This window comes from Betta splendens, chromosome 16, assembly GCF_900634795.4.
Source record: "Betta splendens chromosome 16, fBetSpl5.4, whole genome shotgun sequence".
In the NCBI taxonomy this organism is placed as follows: Eukaryota; Metazoa; Chordata; class Actinopteri; order Anabantiformes; family Osphronemidae; genus Betta; species Betta splendens.
The window spans coordinates 6,207,627-6,224,438 of record NC_040896.2 but is presented as its reverse complement, the minus strand read 5'-3'; the positions used below and the strand labels follow the sequence as shown (position 1 = coordinate 6,224,438).

General features: G+C 50.1%; 1 protein-coding gene across 1 annotated transcript; it reads left to right on the top strand.

Annotated features, from left to right (window-relative positions):
* Positions 1–2,556: 2,556 nt before the first annotated feature.
* sh3bp5b (SH3-domain binding protein 5b (BTK-associated)) lies at positions 2,557–16,324 on the top strand. Its single transcript, XM_029128309.2, has 9 exons — positions 2,557–2,865; positions 3,559–3,621; positions 5,882–6,010; positions 12,598–12,762; positions 12,833–12,963; positions 13,496–13,538; positions 13,891–14,131; positions 14,750–15,100; positions 15,677–16,324. Exons 1-9 carry the CDS (start codon positions 2,788–2,790, stop codon positions 15,871–15,873), a joined length of 1,398 nt encoding a protein of 465 aa, XP_028984142.1. The 5' UTR covers positions 2,557–2,787; the 3' UTR covers positions 15,874–16,324.
* The last annotated feature ends 488 nt before the right edge of the window (positions 16,325–16,812 follow it).

Sequence of the window (16,812 nt, the reverse complement as noted above, 5' to 3'; positions counted from 1 at the left end):
TTTAGCTAATTTAAAGTTTCTCCGTTCCAGTCTGTTATTTAATACACTTTATATTTTGTCAATATTATATCTTTTCATTTTCTTTATGGTTTGCTGTCCCAGCTGTGTTTTGTTTTGTGTTGTTTCGCAGTAACAGGAAACAGCTGCCGAACGTTTGCATTGAGATGAACAGTTGTATGTTTCTTGATGGACGTCAACCAAACTCCAGTGTCTGGTTCTTGGGCTACTGTCAGTTCTTCAATCACTGGATGTGTGAGATGGAACTTTAATTGAAGGTCTTGGTAGGTCCTTCACATAGTGGATTTAAGGTAAAAGTAAACGGATTTAAAACCTCTGAGCGAATGTGAATAGTGGGTTGCATCAGCTACCAGTGGCCACTAGAGGGCAGTGTTTAATAGCCATCGTATCAGGGCTGTGTTGCTTTGTACCAAATATTGATAACAGGACTAACTTGTTGCTGATACAATGACTAATATTATTATATTATTTCTTAATTTACCAGGAATTGCTGTACAACATTGTGTTGTAGATTATGTCAAAATTTCATAAAATGTCAATAAACAGTTTAAAGTCCATTCACCGCTTAGTCCCATATGGGGTCGCGGGTGGTGCTGGAGCCCATCCCAGCTGTCCAGAGAGGAGGGGTCCACCCTGGACAGGTCGCCAGTCCATCACAGGGCAACACACGGGCCATTTACACACACACACACACCTACGGGAAATGAAGAGTGACCAATGAACCTAATGCATGTTTTTGGACCGTGGGAAGAAGCCGAAGAACCCGGAGAGAACCAAACACGGGGAGAACGTGCAAACCACCCCGGCCCTTCTGTTTGTGAGGCGACAGTGCGACCCACTGCACCACCGTGCGGCCCCAGTATGAAGTCCTGTCTCTGACATATATAATAATTATTACAGATCCTAAAACCCAGTGCAACACGAGGACGTTTCTCTGGTGTACTGTTTCCGTTTCTGCGTAGATTCTTCGTTATCTGAAGAAAAAAGAAGGTAAATAGAGAGACAGTGGTTCGACGTTGATGGACACCTGAAGCATATGTTTATAGAAGACACTACTGGACCTGTGCTCGTAACAGGACGTCCTTTGGCCTCAGGTTGTAGCAGTGAGGCTCTGGGCCTCGTTGATGCTGCATCAGCGTGTGTGAGGAACGTCCACTGCCAGAAAAGGCTCATTTGCTTGGAATGAAACAACCACTTGATTTTTTTACTTATCCTGAGAGATACACTGGTCAAAAAGCTCAGAATGAGCAGCAGACCTGCACCGTGAAGGTCAGCGTGAAGGAGAATCCAGTGAAGATGGACTGTGTATCAGCACAAAGCCTCCATGTTTCAGCGTTTCAGGAATCTGCTGACCTGACACGTCCACACGAGCGTCGAGACATTCAGAGAACGGGAACACGATTCCAGAGATTACACAGACGTCACATGTTGATGCGATCTGTTTAAACGTGTGACTTTTCATAACACGAGAAGGATCTGACACACGAGAAAACAGAACTATGACGGACAAATGTTAATTATGTTCCTGTCTTCCTTCATACATAAGGAGACATGACACGCTGCCACTGAGCGTTGTGTTTACAGGGAACCTAATAAGTGGTTCCTACTGTATCTGAGTCATTACGGAGAAGAGGTCACCTTCAGCTGATGCTCCCACCCTGAACATCCCAGTCTTGTGTGTGAGCTGCTCCATCAGCCACACGGCGGCTGTGCGACCTGTGCAGCGTCGCCTCAGGCTGCGTCGCTCGGCGGCTCTGCTCAACACGAGGAATGAAAACGAAGGCCAAGACGCGCAGAGACACTTCGTCCTTCTACATATCTGACGGATGTATGTGATATGAATGTTGTCTGCTCCTTTAGATAGTGGAGGGAAGCACATCCTGTGGTCTGGTGGGTACACGGCGGCTCAGTGATAAAAGAATAGAATAACAGAGAACGTGTCCAAGCAGCTTCTGAGTAATGACACCTCATTTAGTGTTCAGCCCATATTAAGCCTCCATGGTAGTGTGATGTCAGGGCTCTGCAGCTCTAATCGCTGCGCTGAGGTCAGTGGGAAGCGTTTGTATGTCTGCGGTGCTGGTCACAGGACGCGTCGACCTCTCACGCTGTGAACACAAGCTGCGTTTCTGATTGTCTGATGAACCCAGTCCACAAAACGTGGCCAACATTTAAATGCATGTTTTAGTTTACTTAGTTTAAGTTATTACTCTTATGGTAAAATCTATTTTACCATAATCAGTCAGGATCATTCTATACTTAACTGATTTGCATCAACTATTACTGACTGATTACTGACAAAATATCACCTGTTTAAACAAAGTCCCTAAATTAGGTTTCATCAGATATTTACACTTTCAGTTCCTTCCTAGTCACAGTGATACTGACTCATAAAGAAACAAATAATTACAAAAATGGGATAATTTATAAATGAATAAATATTAGGTGCAGCATTAGCTACACGTATTTACGCATTCATGTTTTGTAGTGTAGTTTTTCCCACGCCTAAATGTGGCCGCCTCGCGGCCTCCGTACTCCGTCACCGCCTTCCAGGGGGCGTTCCCGCTCCGGAGTCGACTCGGGTCGGTTCAGCTGCGGCTCCAGTAGAAACACGGACACCGTCACCGCCGGTGCTGCTCGCTGGATGCGGACGAGCATGTTCCGAACCCAAAGCCCCTGTGACCGCAGGCTCGTCTAGGCTGCGTGAGGTCTGCGCCGCGCCCGTGGTGCGTTCAGGGTCCGTCCTCTTTGTTCGGCCGAGTCCGTGTCATCATGGATCAGCTGCAGAAGGAGCCCAGGTCCGACGACGAGGCCGCCTATGAGGACGAGGAGCTGGACCCCAGAATCCAGGTGCGACCGCAGTTACGGCTTCGTTCACTGCAGACATGATAAGTGAATACAGTGAAATGCGCCCGTGACGCCTTTCTGCTTTACGAGCAAATAGAGATGCAGACATGTTGGATAAAACCGCTCCAGTTCACGTTCATTTAAGCAGAGCTGACGTTTGGAGCTTTAACACAATAAACTCAAGGGCTCCTGGGCTCGTTTATTACAAAGACAAATCAAATGCAGCGCTTTTCAAAGTGAAGCTTCATTGTGACACACAGCTTTCCTCCTTCAGCCTCTGGACGCCACGTAATGGATTTATTCACAATCAGTGGGCATTTGATTCATACGTTTTGTCCTTAACGGATGGTGAGTGTTGAATCACTGACTCAGTGCGTCAGAGGCTTCAGGTTCGTCACAGGTGTAAAAACCGATGACTAACATTTAAAGTTAATGAAGTCTTCAGGTGCATTTTACCTTCACTGATTTCGTTGTATAATAAAATATTTAAAATCTAGAGGCACGAGAACAAAGCAGAGAAATGACAGCTGCAGAACTGTTTCTTTGTTTTGTCTGCACCGGATGTTTATGGGTCATTTGCATATCTGTTTTCTTTGCTACCTCCTCATCAACTTTGTTGTGATTTGGTGCCATGTAAATTAAATTGAATTGAATCAAACCATCGTCTTCACCTTCCTGATGTTTTGACTCTTCCAGGGGGAGTTGGAGAAACTCAACCAGTCCACTGACAACATCAACAGATGTGAGCTGGAGCTGGAGGTCAGTCGGTGTAGACACACGCACACACACACACACACACACACGTGCACACACACACACACACATACACACACACGCGCACACACACGTGCACACACACACACGTGCACACACACACACACGTGTGCGAACACACGCACACACACGCACACACACACACACACACACACACACACACACACACACACGGAGCCGGTGTGTTGACAGCCTGTGAGATGAACCTGTCCGCTCGCTTCCTCCTGCTGCTCTGAAGCATCACTCTGTGCAGATGCAGCACTTTCTGAACTGAATTACAGCCGACCTTTGTCCATCGGAGAATCCTTCGGTGAAGTTCAGGTTTAGCTCGGTGTCAGCAGGTTTGTCTGGTCAAGGAGTTGCCCTGTGTCCAGTGTTGTCAGGCCCAGATTCACTGTATTGTGCTGCAATAAACTCATCTGGGCAGGAAGTGGTTTTACTGGGCCGTCTGTGGGGATCAGGAGATCCTGATCACTGATGATCTATAAATCAGGGCCATTCACTAAACCACCTGGTTGTAAAATCAAGTCAAACTCCAATAACTGGTGATGGTTTATAGGTCACCGGCTGCGTGTGGCTTCGGGGGCTGAAGGTCCAATTGGACACGGTGCTGGTCGGGCAGCTGACAGGTGCCGGATTAGAACTCTGAGTAAGTGCAGTTGGTTCAGCTTGTTCATAAGTGACTACTATGGAGCTGAGGTCTGTTCTGCTGAAACGGGATCAGCAGCAGAAGGAATGTGCTGAATGCTAATTAGGAATGTGCCGTAAGGCTCCTTGACCGGCCGACGACAGCATCAACAGGAAAATCATCCAGACTAAGTTTTGACCTGGAATTATTGCTGTGACAGGCACAACCGTTAAAGTGGAGATTCTCCTGCTCTCGTCTTCGTCTAATCATTTCTGAGCGATGAGTCACTGCTACTCAACTAAGTCTCAGTGTGAGGTTTCTTTGTGCAGCCGAGCTTTTGTCTCAGAGGAAAAACACTGAGCAGGCAGCGTTTTAGTTTCCAGTTCATCCAGATGCTTTAATCTCCCAGGACCGACTGACGGGTGAAAGACCGGAACCAAAGCAGACGCTGGTCCTGGTCCTGGTCCACTTTCGCCCGTAGCTGCTGTCTTCAGCTCGGTGGGCTCAAAACTTAACAACCATGTTGATGTTGAAGTTCTGACTCTACACTTTGACTCGAGGGCGTTGACGCTGAACGAGCTGTGTGGAAATAGAGTCTATAAAAAAGCCAACAAAGGGAACAAAGGGTCACGATTCCCTGAAGTCAGCACTTAGACCTCGCACCGTCACTGTTCAGCTCCTCAGCTGTGGACCGACGGCACAACTCCACCAACATCCTTCATGTGAAGTCCCTCCAAGTGTGAATCACACCTTCAGGTTTATGCAGGAGTTTCCAGAAGTGTGAAACACACGATGGCCGATTTCTCACACTGTGGGCGACTTCCCCACAACCTGCTGCGGTCACGGCCGCCGTCCTCCGTCTGCCGTTCATCAGACGAGTCTAAACCCTGCGCGGCCTGTGAGACGCTGAGCTAAAAGCTCCTTCCAAGGACTCGGTCCCGGCTTTAAGTTTTCAGTGGGAAAATAACAACGTCTCAATGAGGCATTTCCATAAGTGGTTGAAGTAAAAAGATTTTCACTCTGATAATTGTGTAATGGTTGTGTAACAGTGTTGGTTGTGGATAGTTTGACATGGAGGAGGTTATAAAGAGAATCTGTTGGATGCATTTATTGCTCACAAGGATTAGACCAGTTAATGCATCAAGGCTGCGTCTGCGTCTGTGATGGACTGAAGAACGAACACGAGCTCCTTTCAATGCTCCGAGGCTCAAAACCAAGCAGCTGATTCCTCAGTCGACAAAGAGCGGTTCACGCGCAGCGCATGGTTCAGCGCTTCTTCTCGCTTCTTCACCTGATGTTTGTGGGAGCATCAGCAGGTTTTTTTAGTTTGACAGCGATGTCTGATGCTCACGCCACAGATTCATCAAGTCAAACACCTTTATGGAGCTTCATCCATTATCTGTGAAACACGAGAGTCTTCCTCCACTGAGGTCAAAGCTGTAACTTCTAGTTAAAGCTTTTAATAAGTGTTGGGTTTAGTCTGAGTGACGTTTAACTTGACTTTCCTGATGTTACGGACGGTGTCTCACATTTATCTGCATGCGCTTCGTTGATGATCTTTGACACCGCATGGATCTGTTTACTGAAGCCAAATCCTTTTGTTGTCGATTTCTCCAGGACACGAGGCAGAAGTTCCGCTCGGTTCTGGTGGAGGCCACGGTGAAGCTGGATGAGCAGGTGAAGAAGATGGGCAAAGCGGTGGAGGAGTCCAAGCCGTACTGGGAGGCCCGGCGCCTGGCCCGGCAGGTGAGTGGGCCGGAACCGAGGGTGCTTCTTGCACAGCTTTTAGTTGATGAAGGGAGGATTACACGCGGCGAGTTGAGATGCAGGTTTTGGACCTAGTTTCAGTTCCCGTTTCAGTGAAGTGTGCGTGAAGGGTGATAATAAAGGGGGAAGCGGCACCTGCTCATTCAGAGCAGAGCCTGTGCAGATGTGACGGCTGCAGAAGCTCAGGCAGCGACTGCTTCCACAAGGCCTCATTGTGCAGCCTCCAGAGGAAGCTCAGTGGAGCTCACGTTTACACATAGACACGAATAATGTTCCGAGGTGACGCGCTGAGAAACAGGCAGTGTTGAAAGCGTTTGTGTTGGACTTCCTCTTTGTGCGCTGCCCTTTGTGAAGCTCTCAGCTTCAGCTGCAGCAGGTGTGATGATGCGTCGCTGGCCTCTGTGGAGGAACTGAGATGAGGATGTGCTTTGTGTGATTGTTGTGCTTCCTTCTACCTGTCACAAACAGTGGGGAGGTTTTACGTTTTACATTTACTTCAACTTATGTCCGCATGTTGTTTCTGTGTCCTGGTTAAAGAAGGGCTCGTGTGCGGCAGCGAGCGTGACCTTCGGGCCCAGTGCTCTGAAGCTCGCTCCCAGTCTGCCCAGTGAGCCCAGTTCAGACGCGTCACCGGCATCGGTGTGACAGCGCACGCACGCACGCACGCACGCACGCACGCACGCACGCACGCACGCACGCACGCACGCACGCACGCACGCGCACACACGCACACACACGCACACACACGAGCGGCGCTGCTAGGAAGCGTCTCTGGGTCTGGTTCTGTTGGCTCGGTACCGTCCATCACACCCACTGCTAACGCGCTTCACTTTATCAGTAGACTAAGATTAGACTCAGCACTGAGGCTCTTTGTCCTCGTGTTGCCTTCCGTCTTTCACACTTTCTGGTTTGATCATATGACTCTCGCTCTGTAAACACGGCTCCTCAGGGTTTTGTTTCTTTCATGTGTTTTCCTTTCGTCTTTCTTCTGTGGGTCTTTTTTTCTTTTTTTCCTAATTCAGTTGATGCCTTGTTTTCTTTTATTTGTCACACATTTGTTCCAGCCTCATTTCTGATTATATAAATATTTCATAAATGACTTGAGGCACAAAGACTCTGCTTGTGTGTGAGCTGATAACAAACTGTGATATACAGAAAACCACATAAAGATCCTCAGTTAGTCAGCATCCACAGCATCCACAGCATCCACAGCATCCACAGCATCCACAGCATCCACAGCATCCACAGCATCCACAGCATCCACAGCGTCCTCCTGTTCCTCCTGAGCTGCGTCGGTTCAACCCGACTGGAAACCTTGCTCCTTCCCTCCATCCTCCCTCCATCGCATTCCCTCCCAGCTTCATAAGAAACACAGTATTTGCCGGAGGCGGCACCGGGCGCAGACAATGACTCAGGTCGACCTTGACTCCAGAGAGGAGATAACGTGCAGCTGAGCCCTGAGAGCTTTGTATAATCTGCATTTGCATATCGGGCATCTCTGGCAGCCAGTGAGTCATTGTGCTGCAGAACAATCAGGGGTTTTCCCACTGGCTCCAGTCTTCAACATTCAATTATCAAAGCCAAACTGTTTGGTTTATGTGTAGTCACATGTTTGGGTGCAGGTAGTAACGCAGCAGATCCTGGATCAGTTGGCTGTTTATGTAAGAATCCACCTGTGTGAGCAAACCCAGAGGTTCAGGCCTCTTCCACAGGTTGAACCGGCTGATGAGCAGGACAGCGTCTGAGGAAGTTAGTCAGGGTGACGAGGCTCAAACTCCACTAACGTTAACGTTCAGAAAGGGAAGCAAGGTCCGATTTCCTCACATACTGTTTAACGAGAACCGTTCTCACTCAGGAACGTCCCTTTTGTCCCCGCTGGTTGTTTTGAGCCTGTGAGCATTTAAAGGAGCTTGTGTCCAAACCCACTGAGTGCTGGAGGACGGACAGGGTGGCTTGGTGCCTCCGGACAGATCAGGACGCTCTACTCGGACGGGGACTCAGAGGAATAGGGAGCGTTTAGATCAGACAAACTCAAATTGATTGTTTGAAGTTTGATGCAGTGACGCAAAACGAGCTTTGGTTCAGAGAGGAAGAAACGCGCAACATGTGACCAGATACAGTGGAATTACTGCAGAGACCTGATGGTCTAATACACAATGTCAGCTTTGACAGGAGGCTCCTGTTGAGTCTGAGGCAGCGCTGCTTCCTGTCACCACAGATCCAACCTTTTAATTGCATTTAAGCCAATTCTCTCAAACAAAGTTAAACATAAAGAAGTTCAAACGTGGCGTCCTGTCACGAGGAGGTCAAACTCTAACAACAATAACCCCACCTATGACTCCATGCTCACTCTGTACAGTGTTGTACTCTGCCAACTCAGCTACTTGATTCTTTTATTGTGTCTGAGCTGTTTGTGAGATGAAATTTCCTCACTGAGGGACTATTAAAGACATGAAGCTTTAATTACCGCGCCTCCTGGTTCCTCCTGGAGGAGTCACCGGCCGAGGCAGGATGATTGACAGGCCTGAGCTGCACACAGTGCTGCTGTGTGGGACCAGATGCTCAGTCATTCTGGCCTCCATGTGCTGAAAGTGTTCGTCCTGATCCGGCTCTACCTGTTAGGCTGCTGCTAACGTGGAGCCTCTGCTCATTGAGGACTTCTGCTGCTGCTGAAGGTCTGGAGTCTGACTGGTTTGGTTGAGGTTAGTCGGGGATTCTGAGACAAAACACTGTGTGTTTACAGTGTTCACGTGGTCTGAACCACCGTCTTTAATCGATGCTGTTGCTTTATATCATGGTTTCTGTTTAGAGAAGTGTATAAATGAATTAGAGGAGCTGACATAGCAGCATCTACATCACTTTTTCTGGAAAATCTCTAGCTTTCTGGATGATTGAGTTCAGTAAGTCATCTGTGGCGAATGACAGCAGAACACGCTCAACAGCAGCGACGTGGAAGTCTCTGTTTCTGTTTTCTGCTCAAAGCGTTGAAGTCTTGTAGGAGGGAACGCTGGGTTCTCTGGTTCCTGACTGGATGGTCCACTCTAGTTCTGATGGTTCTAGACCACATCATGCCATTGAAGCCATTGTGCTCAAAGACAGTTTTCATCCTTTAAAACTGCAAACACAATTCTGTATGTTTGACAAAAAAACAAACAACCACAACAAACTTTCACAATAATCAATAACCACACATTTGAACTGCTTCTTGTTCTGCAGCTTTGTTTCATTCTTCTCCGAGTGAGTTCATTTAAGCCTTAAGGGTTTCTTGAATAATTGAAGTGGAGGCAAATAGTTTTCGCTCCTGGGGGAATCTCTGGGTTCTTGCGGTTCCACACTTGCTGTTTTACTGACACGTGTTTGTCATCGTCTGCATGTAGAGCCATTCAAATATGAAGAGGGAGGGAGAGAAGCTGATGTGGAGGCAGAAACCGAGGGAAGACAATTAGCCAGAAATGCATGTGGCGAGTAAAAAGATGAGGTGGGAAACATGAAGCAGAAGCAAGCAAGGAAGGAAGGAAGCCAGGAAGCGAGGAAGCGATGGAGGCAAGCTGCTCGGATGGAGAGGGGACAAGAGGACGATGACCAGGGAGCAGCTGAGGTGGAAGGAAGGAAGACGACAGACATGGAAACGGAGGAGGGAAAAAAGGAAAATGCCAAAACATGACCAAACCAAAACCAGTCGAGTTCGAAGCTGTTGTTGAAGATGACGAGAGAGCGAGAGAGAAGAGGAAGTGGCAGCGCCGCGTCATGCGGGGGCCTTTTCTCAACTGTGTTCTTCCACCTTTGCGGCCACAGTTCAGGCCTTTCCTGTTTCACCACGAGGTCTCAGCTTCAGCTTTAAAACAGAGAGTCTGAAACGTGGCTGCTGAAGGGCGTCCTGTCGTCTCTTGTCTCTCTCTCCTGTCTTTTTCTGCCCTCCGTCCTTCGGTCGCGTACGCGTCCCTGCGCTGCTTCGTGCTCTGGACTCAAGCGTCGGATCGACTGACTCTTTAAATTCCCGTTGACCTGGTTTTCTGACTCGTGCATCTTAAATGAGCGTCTCCTCCTTCGCTCGCCTCTCGTCTCGGCTCCTCGCTGCCTTTGAACACCAGCAGTGACAGCGTCGCCTGCAGCCGAGGAACTGGGACGAGAGGAGGAGTCAGGAGAAGCTAACTTCTTCCTTCTTCTGCTGATCTCACACACGCTCTCAAATCTACTTTTAGTTTTTGCGAATAAACTGGTGAAAAACAAGAACAAACCTCTGAACATGCAGAACTAAAGGTCGGCAGCTCAGCATGAACCAAAACTGGTCTTTTTTTAGATGAAGTCTGGCAGATAATGAAAGAAGGCTTTGTTTACTAGAAAGTCATTCACCTTGATTCTCTGTAGCGTCTGTAGCTGAGGTGGGTGGGACGGATGGAGACGGGCCAAGCGCGTGGAGGACGGGTTCTCATGGGGAACGTGGCACCAGGGAGGAGACGGCAGCGTCTCAGTGAAGCTGCTCTGAGCGCTGGCGTGGTGCCAGAGCAAAGCTCCAGCTCCTCACGGCTGTTCACTGCTCCTCACTGCTCCTCACTGCTCCTCACTGCTCCTCACTGCTGCTCACTGCTCCTCACTGCTGCTCACTGCTGCTCACTGCTGCTCACTGCTGCTCACTGCGCCTCACTGCTGCTCACTGCGCCTCACTGCGCCTCACTGCTCCTCACTGCTGCTCCTCACTGCTCCTCACTGCTGCTCCACACTGCTCCTCACTGCTGCTCACTGCTGCTCACTGCTCATCACTGCTCCTCACTGCTCCTCACTGCTCCTCACTGCTGCTCACTGCTCCTCACAGCTGCTCACTGCTCCTCACTGCTCATCACTGCTCATCACTGCTGCTCACTGCTCCACACTGCTCCTCACTGCTGCTCCTGCTCCTCACTGCTCCTCACTGCTCCTGACTGCAGCTCACTGCTCCTGACTGCTGCTCACTGCTGCTCCTGCTCCTCACTGCTCCTCACTGCTCCTCACTGCTCCTCACTGCTGCTCACTGCTCCACACTGCTCCACACTGCTCCACACTGCTCCTCACTGCTCCTCACTGCTGCTCCTGCTCCTCACTGCTGCTCCTGCTCCTCACTGCTGCTCACTGCTCCTGACTGCTGCTCACCTACTCACTGCTCCTGACTGCTGCTCACTGCTCCTGACTGCTCCTCACTGCTCCTCACTGCTCCTCACTGCTCCTGACTGCTCCTGACTGCTCCTCACTGCTCCTCACTGCTCCTCACTGCTGCTCACTGCTCCTCACTGCTCCACACTGCTCCACACTGCTCCACACTGCTCCACACTGCTGCTCACTGCTCCACACTGCTCCTCACTGCTGCTCACTGCTGCTCACTGCTCCTCACTCCTGCTGCTCCACCTCCTGACTGCTGCTCACTGCTCCTCACTGCTCCTGACTGCTCCTCACTGCTCCTCACTGCTGCTCACTGCTCCTCACTGCTCCACACTGCTCCACACTGCTCCTCACTGCTGCTCCTGCTCCTCACTGCTCCTCACTGCTGCTCACTGCTGCTCACTGCTGCTCACTGCTGCTCACTGCTGCTCACAGCTGCTCACTGCTCCACACTGCTCCACACTGCTCCTCACTGCTCCTCACTGCTCCTCACTGCTGCTCACTGCTCCTCACTGCTCCTCACTGCTCCTCACTGCTCCTCACTGCTGCTCCTGCTCCTCACTGCTCCTCACTGCTCCACACTGCTCCACACTGCTCATCACTGCTGCTCACTGCTGCTCACTGCTGCTCACTGCTCCTGACTGCTGCTCCTGCTCCTCACTGCTCCTGACTGCTGCTCACTGCTCCTCACTGCTCCTCACTGCTCCTGACTGCTGCTCACTGCTCCTCACTGCTCCTGACTGCTGCTCACTGCTCCTCACTGCTCCTGACTGCTGCTCACTGACCACACGCTGACGTGATGGGTCCCACCAGGAGTGGATCCTGTGGCATCCAGACCACATGACTGGAACAAGGCCCGGGTTGTTCAGGTCCTGCTGCGACGGCAAGTCGATGAGCAGCGATAATGAAATCACAGTGAGCATGTGGTGACGTGAGTCTGAGCCCGGCGCAGCTTAGCCTCCTACTCTAACCCGTATCAGTTCAAGCAGTGGCTGCAGCAGCGTGCGAGCGTCCGATCCTCTGGAGGTAACTGGGTTCACCTCCAGCCCGCCGTCCCGTCCTGACAGCTCCTCCAGTCACTGCAGATCAAACCGCTGATGAGATGTTTGCGGTGACATTTAGAAACCAAAGGTTGGGTTGTGTGTTACTGCTTGCGTTTCACTCTGCATCCTCCCGTTTCTCCTGCTTTACATCATTAGCGCGTACAGAGCTTTCACATAACGCATCCATTCAGACTGACGCAGCTGGACACAATCAGACCAGTGACGTCTCTCCCCTCTTACGTAACGCGGCTCAGCTGAGGTTTTCTGTTTCTAACTGGTTTAGTCTGTTACTGGGAAACCTGCATAGACTGGGTTCCCCACTCTCACTGCTCTGCAGCGCTGAGCCCAGACGCTCAGGCTGTGAATCACGAGCTGCTCTGTGTCGTCCAGGCGCAGCTGGAGGCGCAGAAGGCCACGCAGGACTTCCACAGAGCCACCGAGGTTCTGCGTGCGGCCAAGGAGACCATCTCGCTGGCCGAGCAGAGGCTCCTGGAGGAGGACACCCGCCAGTTTGACTCTGCCTGGCAGGAGATGCTGAACCACGCCACCCAGCGGGTGAGGATGGGGGGGCGGGTGGGGGAGGAAGGTGGGGGGATGACGCTGACGCTGAGCTCTGATTTCACAGGTGATGGAGGCAGAACACACCAAGACGAGAAGCGAGCTGATGCACAAGGAGACGGCAGCCAAATACACGGAGGCGACGGGCCGCATGAAACAGCTGGAGAAGAAACTCAAACGCACCATCAGCAAGTCCAAGTACGAGCCACAGCGTCTGCATCTCACTCACGCCGCCATGTCCCGTATCACCGTTCCAGCAGCTGTGTGACCACAACCCTGAGCCCCAAACGAGTGGAGGCTGCAGGTGGTGACGTGGGGTCAGCTGCTCGTCGGTGACGTTCCCACTTCAGCTGAAAGCAGAGAAACCGCTGGTTTGAAAGTCGAAATCAGTCACCAGTTTCGCTTTAATGACTTAAAGGAAATGAAACCAACAGGTGACACCTAAAACAAATCAGCACACGACCCAAAACCCCTCATTTTAAAAGCGTCTCAGTCTTCCAGATCGAAGACGATGACGATGTTTGTGCTGGGTTCAAAGCAGCTCCTTTTTCCTCCTGGATCCACTCTCGCTGTCTCTTCTCAGCTCGGTGTTAATCGGCTCAGCAGCGTTCACTCGTCCCACATCACAGCCCCTTTACCTCCTTCTCCTCCCGGTTGCCATGGTGACGACGTGGCCACCGCTCTGCTGGGTTACGTTTTCCCCTCTGATCTAATCTGTCCTCGTCCACAGGCCCTACTTTGAGATGAAGGCGAAGTACTATCTGCAGCTGGAGGTGGGTGACGTTCGTTCCTCTGTTGGAGAAAGAGACGTGTGGCTCAGATCATTTAAGCCTTTAGCATCACATCACTGTGGAGCTGCTTCCTCCCTCCTTAATCAAGCACCAGTCGCAGCTGTTTGTGTTGTTGAGAAAAAAGAGCTGTGACATGAGTGTGGGTGCAGCAAACCACAGTTTTATAAGTTACATTAGGTAATATCAATACATACATCCCACCCATAGCACTCGGCCTGATGTTATTTTAATTCAAATGTCAGGGAAAGCAAACGTCTGTGAAAAACACGTTGAATAACAAACAGAAGGATAAATGACACAGAACCTTTCATTTCTGTCATTGTTCCTCCTCCAGAACCTGAAAAAGAACGTGGACGAGCACCAGGCCAGGCTGTCTCAGGCCAAAGCCGATTACAAGGCGGCGCTCAGGAGCCTGGAGATGATCTCCGACGAGATCCACGAGCGGCGCCGGAGCTCGGCCATGGGCCCGCGTGGGCGCGGCGTGGGCGCCGAGGGCGACGGCGCCGACGGCGGCGTGGGCGACGGCGCCGAGGGCGACGGCGCCAGCTTTAAGCTGGACTCGGATGAAGTTTCCAGTGAGTCTGAGACTAAGACGCTCACTGTGACCGGCTGTAATGAGCTGTAGCTGCTGTTGTGCTTTTTGTAACACGGCTGCAAGAGGAGAATCACATTTAGCACGTTTATGTTGTGAGCAGAAAAGACCCAATTTGTGATTCTATTTGTGCTCTGAAAACCCCGGAGAGTGACACAGTGAGCATCTGTCTGCTTCTCTGAACTCCTGATTAGGATTCTTGGAAAGCTGAACACAGGCCAAGGTTAAAGAGAAGAGCTGAAGGGCAGAGGGTGTCTGGGCACAAGGCAACAATTACTGGAGTTAAACTGAGTTAAACATTCAATGAAGGCTAAAGTTACAAAAAACTGCTAACAACGGTTTTGTTTATAACCTTTTTCTTGGTTTTTTAAATTGCAGTTCCCTTTGGATAAATCAGTGATTAAAGGGGTCAAATCAGTGAAATGAGAACTGCATTTTCAGCCTATTAACATGGCTAAGGACGACGTAAGCTGGCGTTGCCGTGGTAACCGAGTCTCTGACAATTTAACTGCTCAGATTCACATCAGGGAAAAAGAAACGCTGCGATGTGATGTCTTTGTTGTGCCGATATGTAAAGGCTTCCCTGTTCTCCCCGCTGCAGTGGCGTCTGTGTGTTTCGACGATGAGGCCTGCGTCGGCGGCAGCATCATGTCTGAAGACGACTCAGAGACTCGCTCCACCTGCAGCCTGGGTTCGACTCCCAGCAGCCCTCAGGAGCTCCTGTCGCCCTGCACCTTCACCAGCTCCTCGTCCTGCGCGTCGTCCTCCCCGTCTCCCTCGCCCTCCCCCTCCTCCCCCTCCTCCCCCTCCTCCCCGCCTCCTCGCTCCAGGCCCTGCAGCCTGGACCTTCCCAGCACCGTGTCGCTGTCTGACTTCGGCCTCATCTCGCCGGTGCTCGGGCCTCGCAGCGAGTGCAGCGGAGCGTCTTCGCCCGAGTGCGACCTGGAGAGAGGTGAGTGTCTTTCACTGCAGCACGGCGTCGAGTCTGTAGGACAGAGGAGACAGGTGTAGTTTGTTTACATCTGAACAACACAAAACAACCACGTTTAATTAGTATGAAAATTAATCTCAACAGTAAATTTAAACACCAAAAGTAAGTTGAGAGATGGAAATAGATCCATATTTTGACTGTTGAGGCGCAGATTAGCTGTAACAGCTGCAGCTGCTGCTTCTAGTGAGAAACACAACACGTGAAACAGAAGGGAGATGGACGGAGTCGCAGACTGTTCTGGGTAAAAGGCAGCGTTCGCTACCTGCCCCACTCAGCCGCTCCATCGCTAATGGCAGCTATTAATCAAAGTGACAGTGAGCTGAGCTTCACCTGCAGAGGAGGTGAATCAGGGCACATCAGTCAGTTTAACACAGACCAGTGGAGCATCAAGCCGTTCTGCAGTGCATTATTACAGACAGGGTTTCTGTTGTCTCACTTATGAGGTAGTTCAGTTGCTAAGACTTAAATGAATAAAACTTATTGTCCGCTGTTTTAACACTTGGTTACTGAGGCATTCACTGACCTTCTGTCCGGCAGGCGATCGGGCAGAAGGCGCTGAGGCCGATCTGGACAACGCTGCCACGAGCGCAACCAACAACAACCGCTCGGCCGCCGCTTTGAGGAAGAGCTTCAGTCTGGAGGCTCGTTTCAGCTTCCTGAACCTGCGCCGGCCGCGCTCCAACAACACGGACAGCTGCTCCCAGAAGGCCGTGGTCCTGGTCAAAGGAGTCTGAGGAGGCGACACCGACCGGCCCACTCAGAACCACCGAACCGTTCTGGCTGCTGTAGCTGCAGCTGCACTGCTCCAAACCCCATGACGGAGGCTTTGAATGTCACGGCCGCCTGTGCAAATGTAGCTGCATCCTGGCAGCTGTGACTTCAGCTCCTCATGAAAAACTCTGCACCTTTGGACTCTTGAACCCGACAAAGAGCAAGTGTGTTTAAATGTCTTAGTGAAGGGCGTGCGTGTGTGTGTGTGTGTGTGTGTGTGTGTGTGTGTGTGCGCACCTTTAGCTACGTAGATGCTACATCTCCAGGTGATCAGCTGTTAATCAGCTGAAAGCTTCACATCTCATTCTGTTATTATTGTCAGTAATTCTGCTCCGTAAGCTTTTTATTGTTACAGTTGAAATCCTGAAGACACATTAACTGTGTTAAAAATAAAAGTTAAACTGTGTAAATTCATGAATGTTGTACATGTTGTTTTCTACTACACTGCTTTGAAGTGTGATGAAGTGAGAGGACAGGAAACTGGATCAGACTTTCACCAGTTCACCACATTACATCATGAGGCCTTTTACGACTTCTTTGACAACATACTATACATGTTTTTGTTAAGTGAATTGTCAAAACAGTCATTAATTACTTTTTTTGACAACATATTCTACTAAAAGGATTTTTTGACAGTACTATACTACAGAAGCAAGCTGTTTTAATGCATCATAATAAAGCTGTCTGGTATTTTCAACTTAAAAAATCAAAGCATTAAAGATTTAAATATAGTTTTATGTATTCAAATATTGAACACTTCAGCCCAATAACATTAAATGTACATTCTACAAACTTTACATCAGTCCTAGAAGAGCTGACTGTTGCATCTACAAATGAGTTAACTTATTGAAAACTCATAACTGAGTTGGCAAGAATTGTGAATAATCATCAAGTAAATAATT

Coding starts and splice junctions, on each gene's coding strand:
- sh3bp5b (XM_029128309.2), top strand. CDS start 2,788: ATGGATCAGCTGCAGAAGGAGCCCAGGTCCGACGACGAGGCCGCCTAT. Junction 2,866..3,558: donor AGCTGGACCCCAGAATCCAG/GTGCGACCGCAG, acceptor TGACTCTTCCAG/GGGGAGTTGGAGAAACTCAA. Junction 12,763..12,832: donor TGAACCACGCCACCCAGCGG/GTGAGGATGGGG, acceptor CTGATTTCACAG/GTGATGGAGGCAGAACACAC.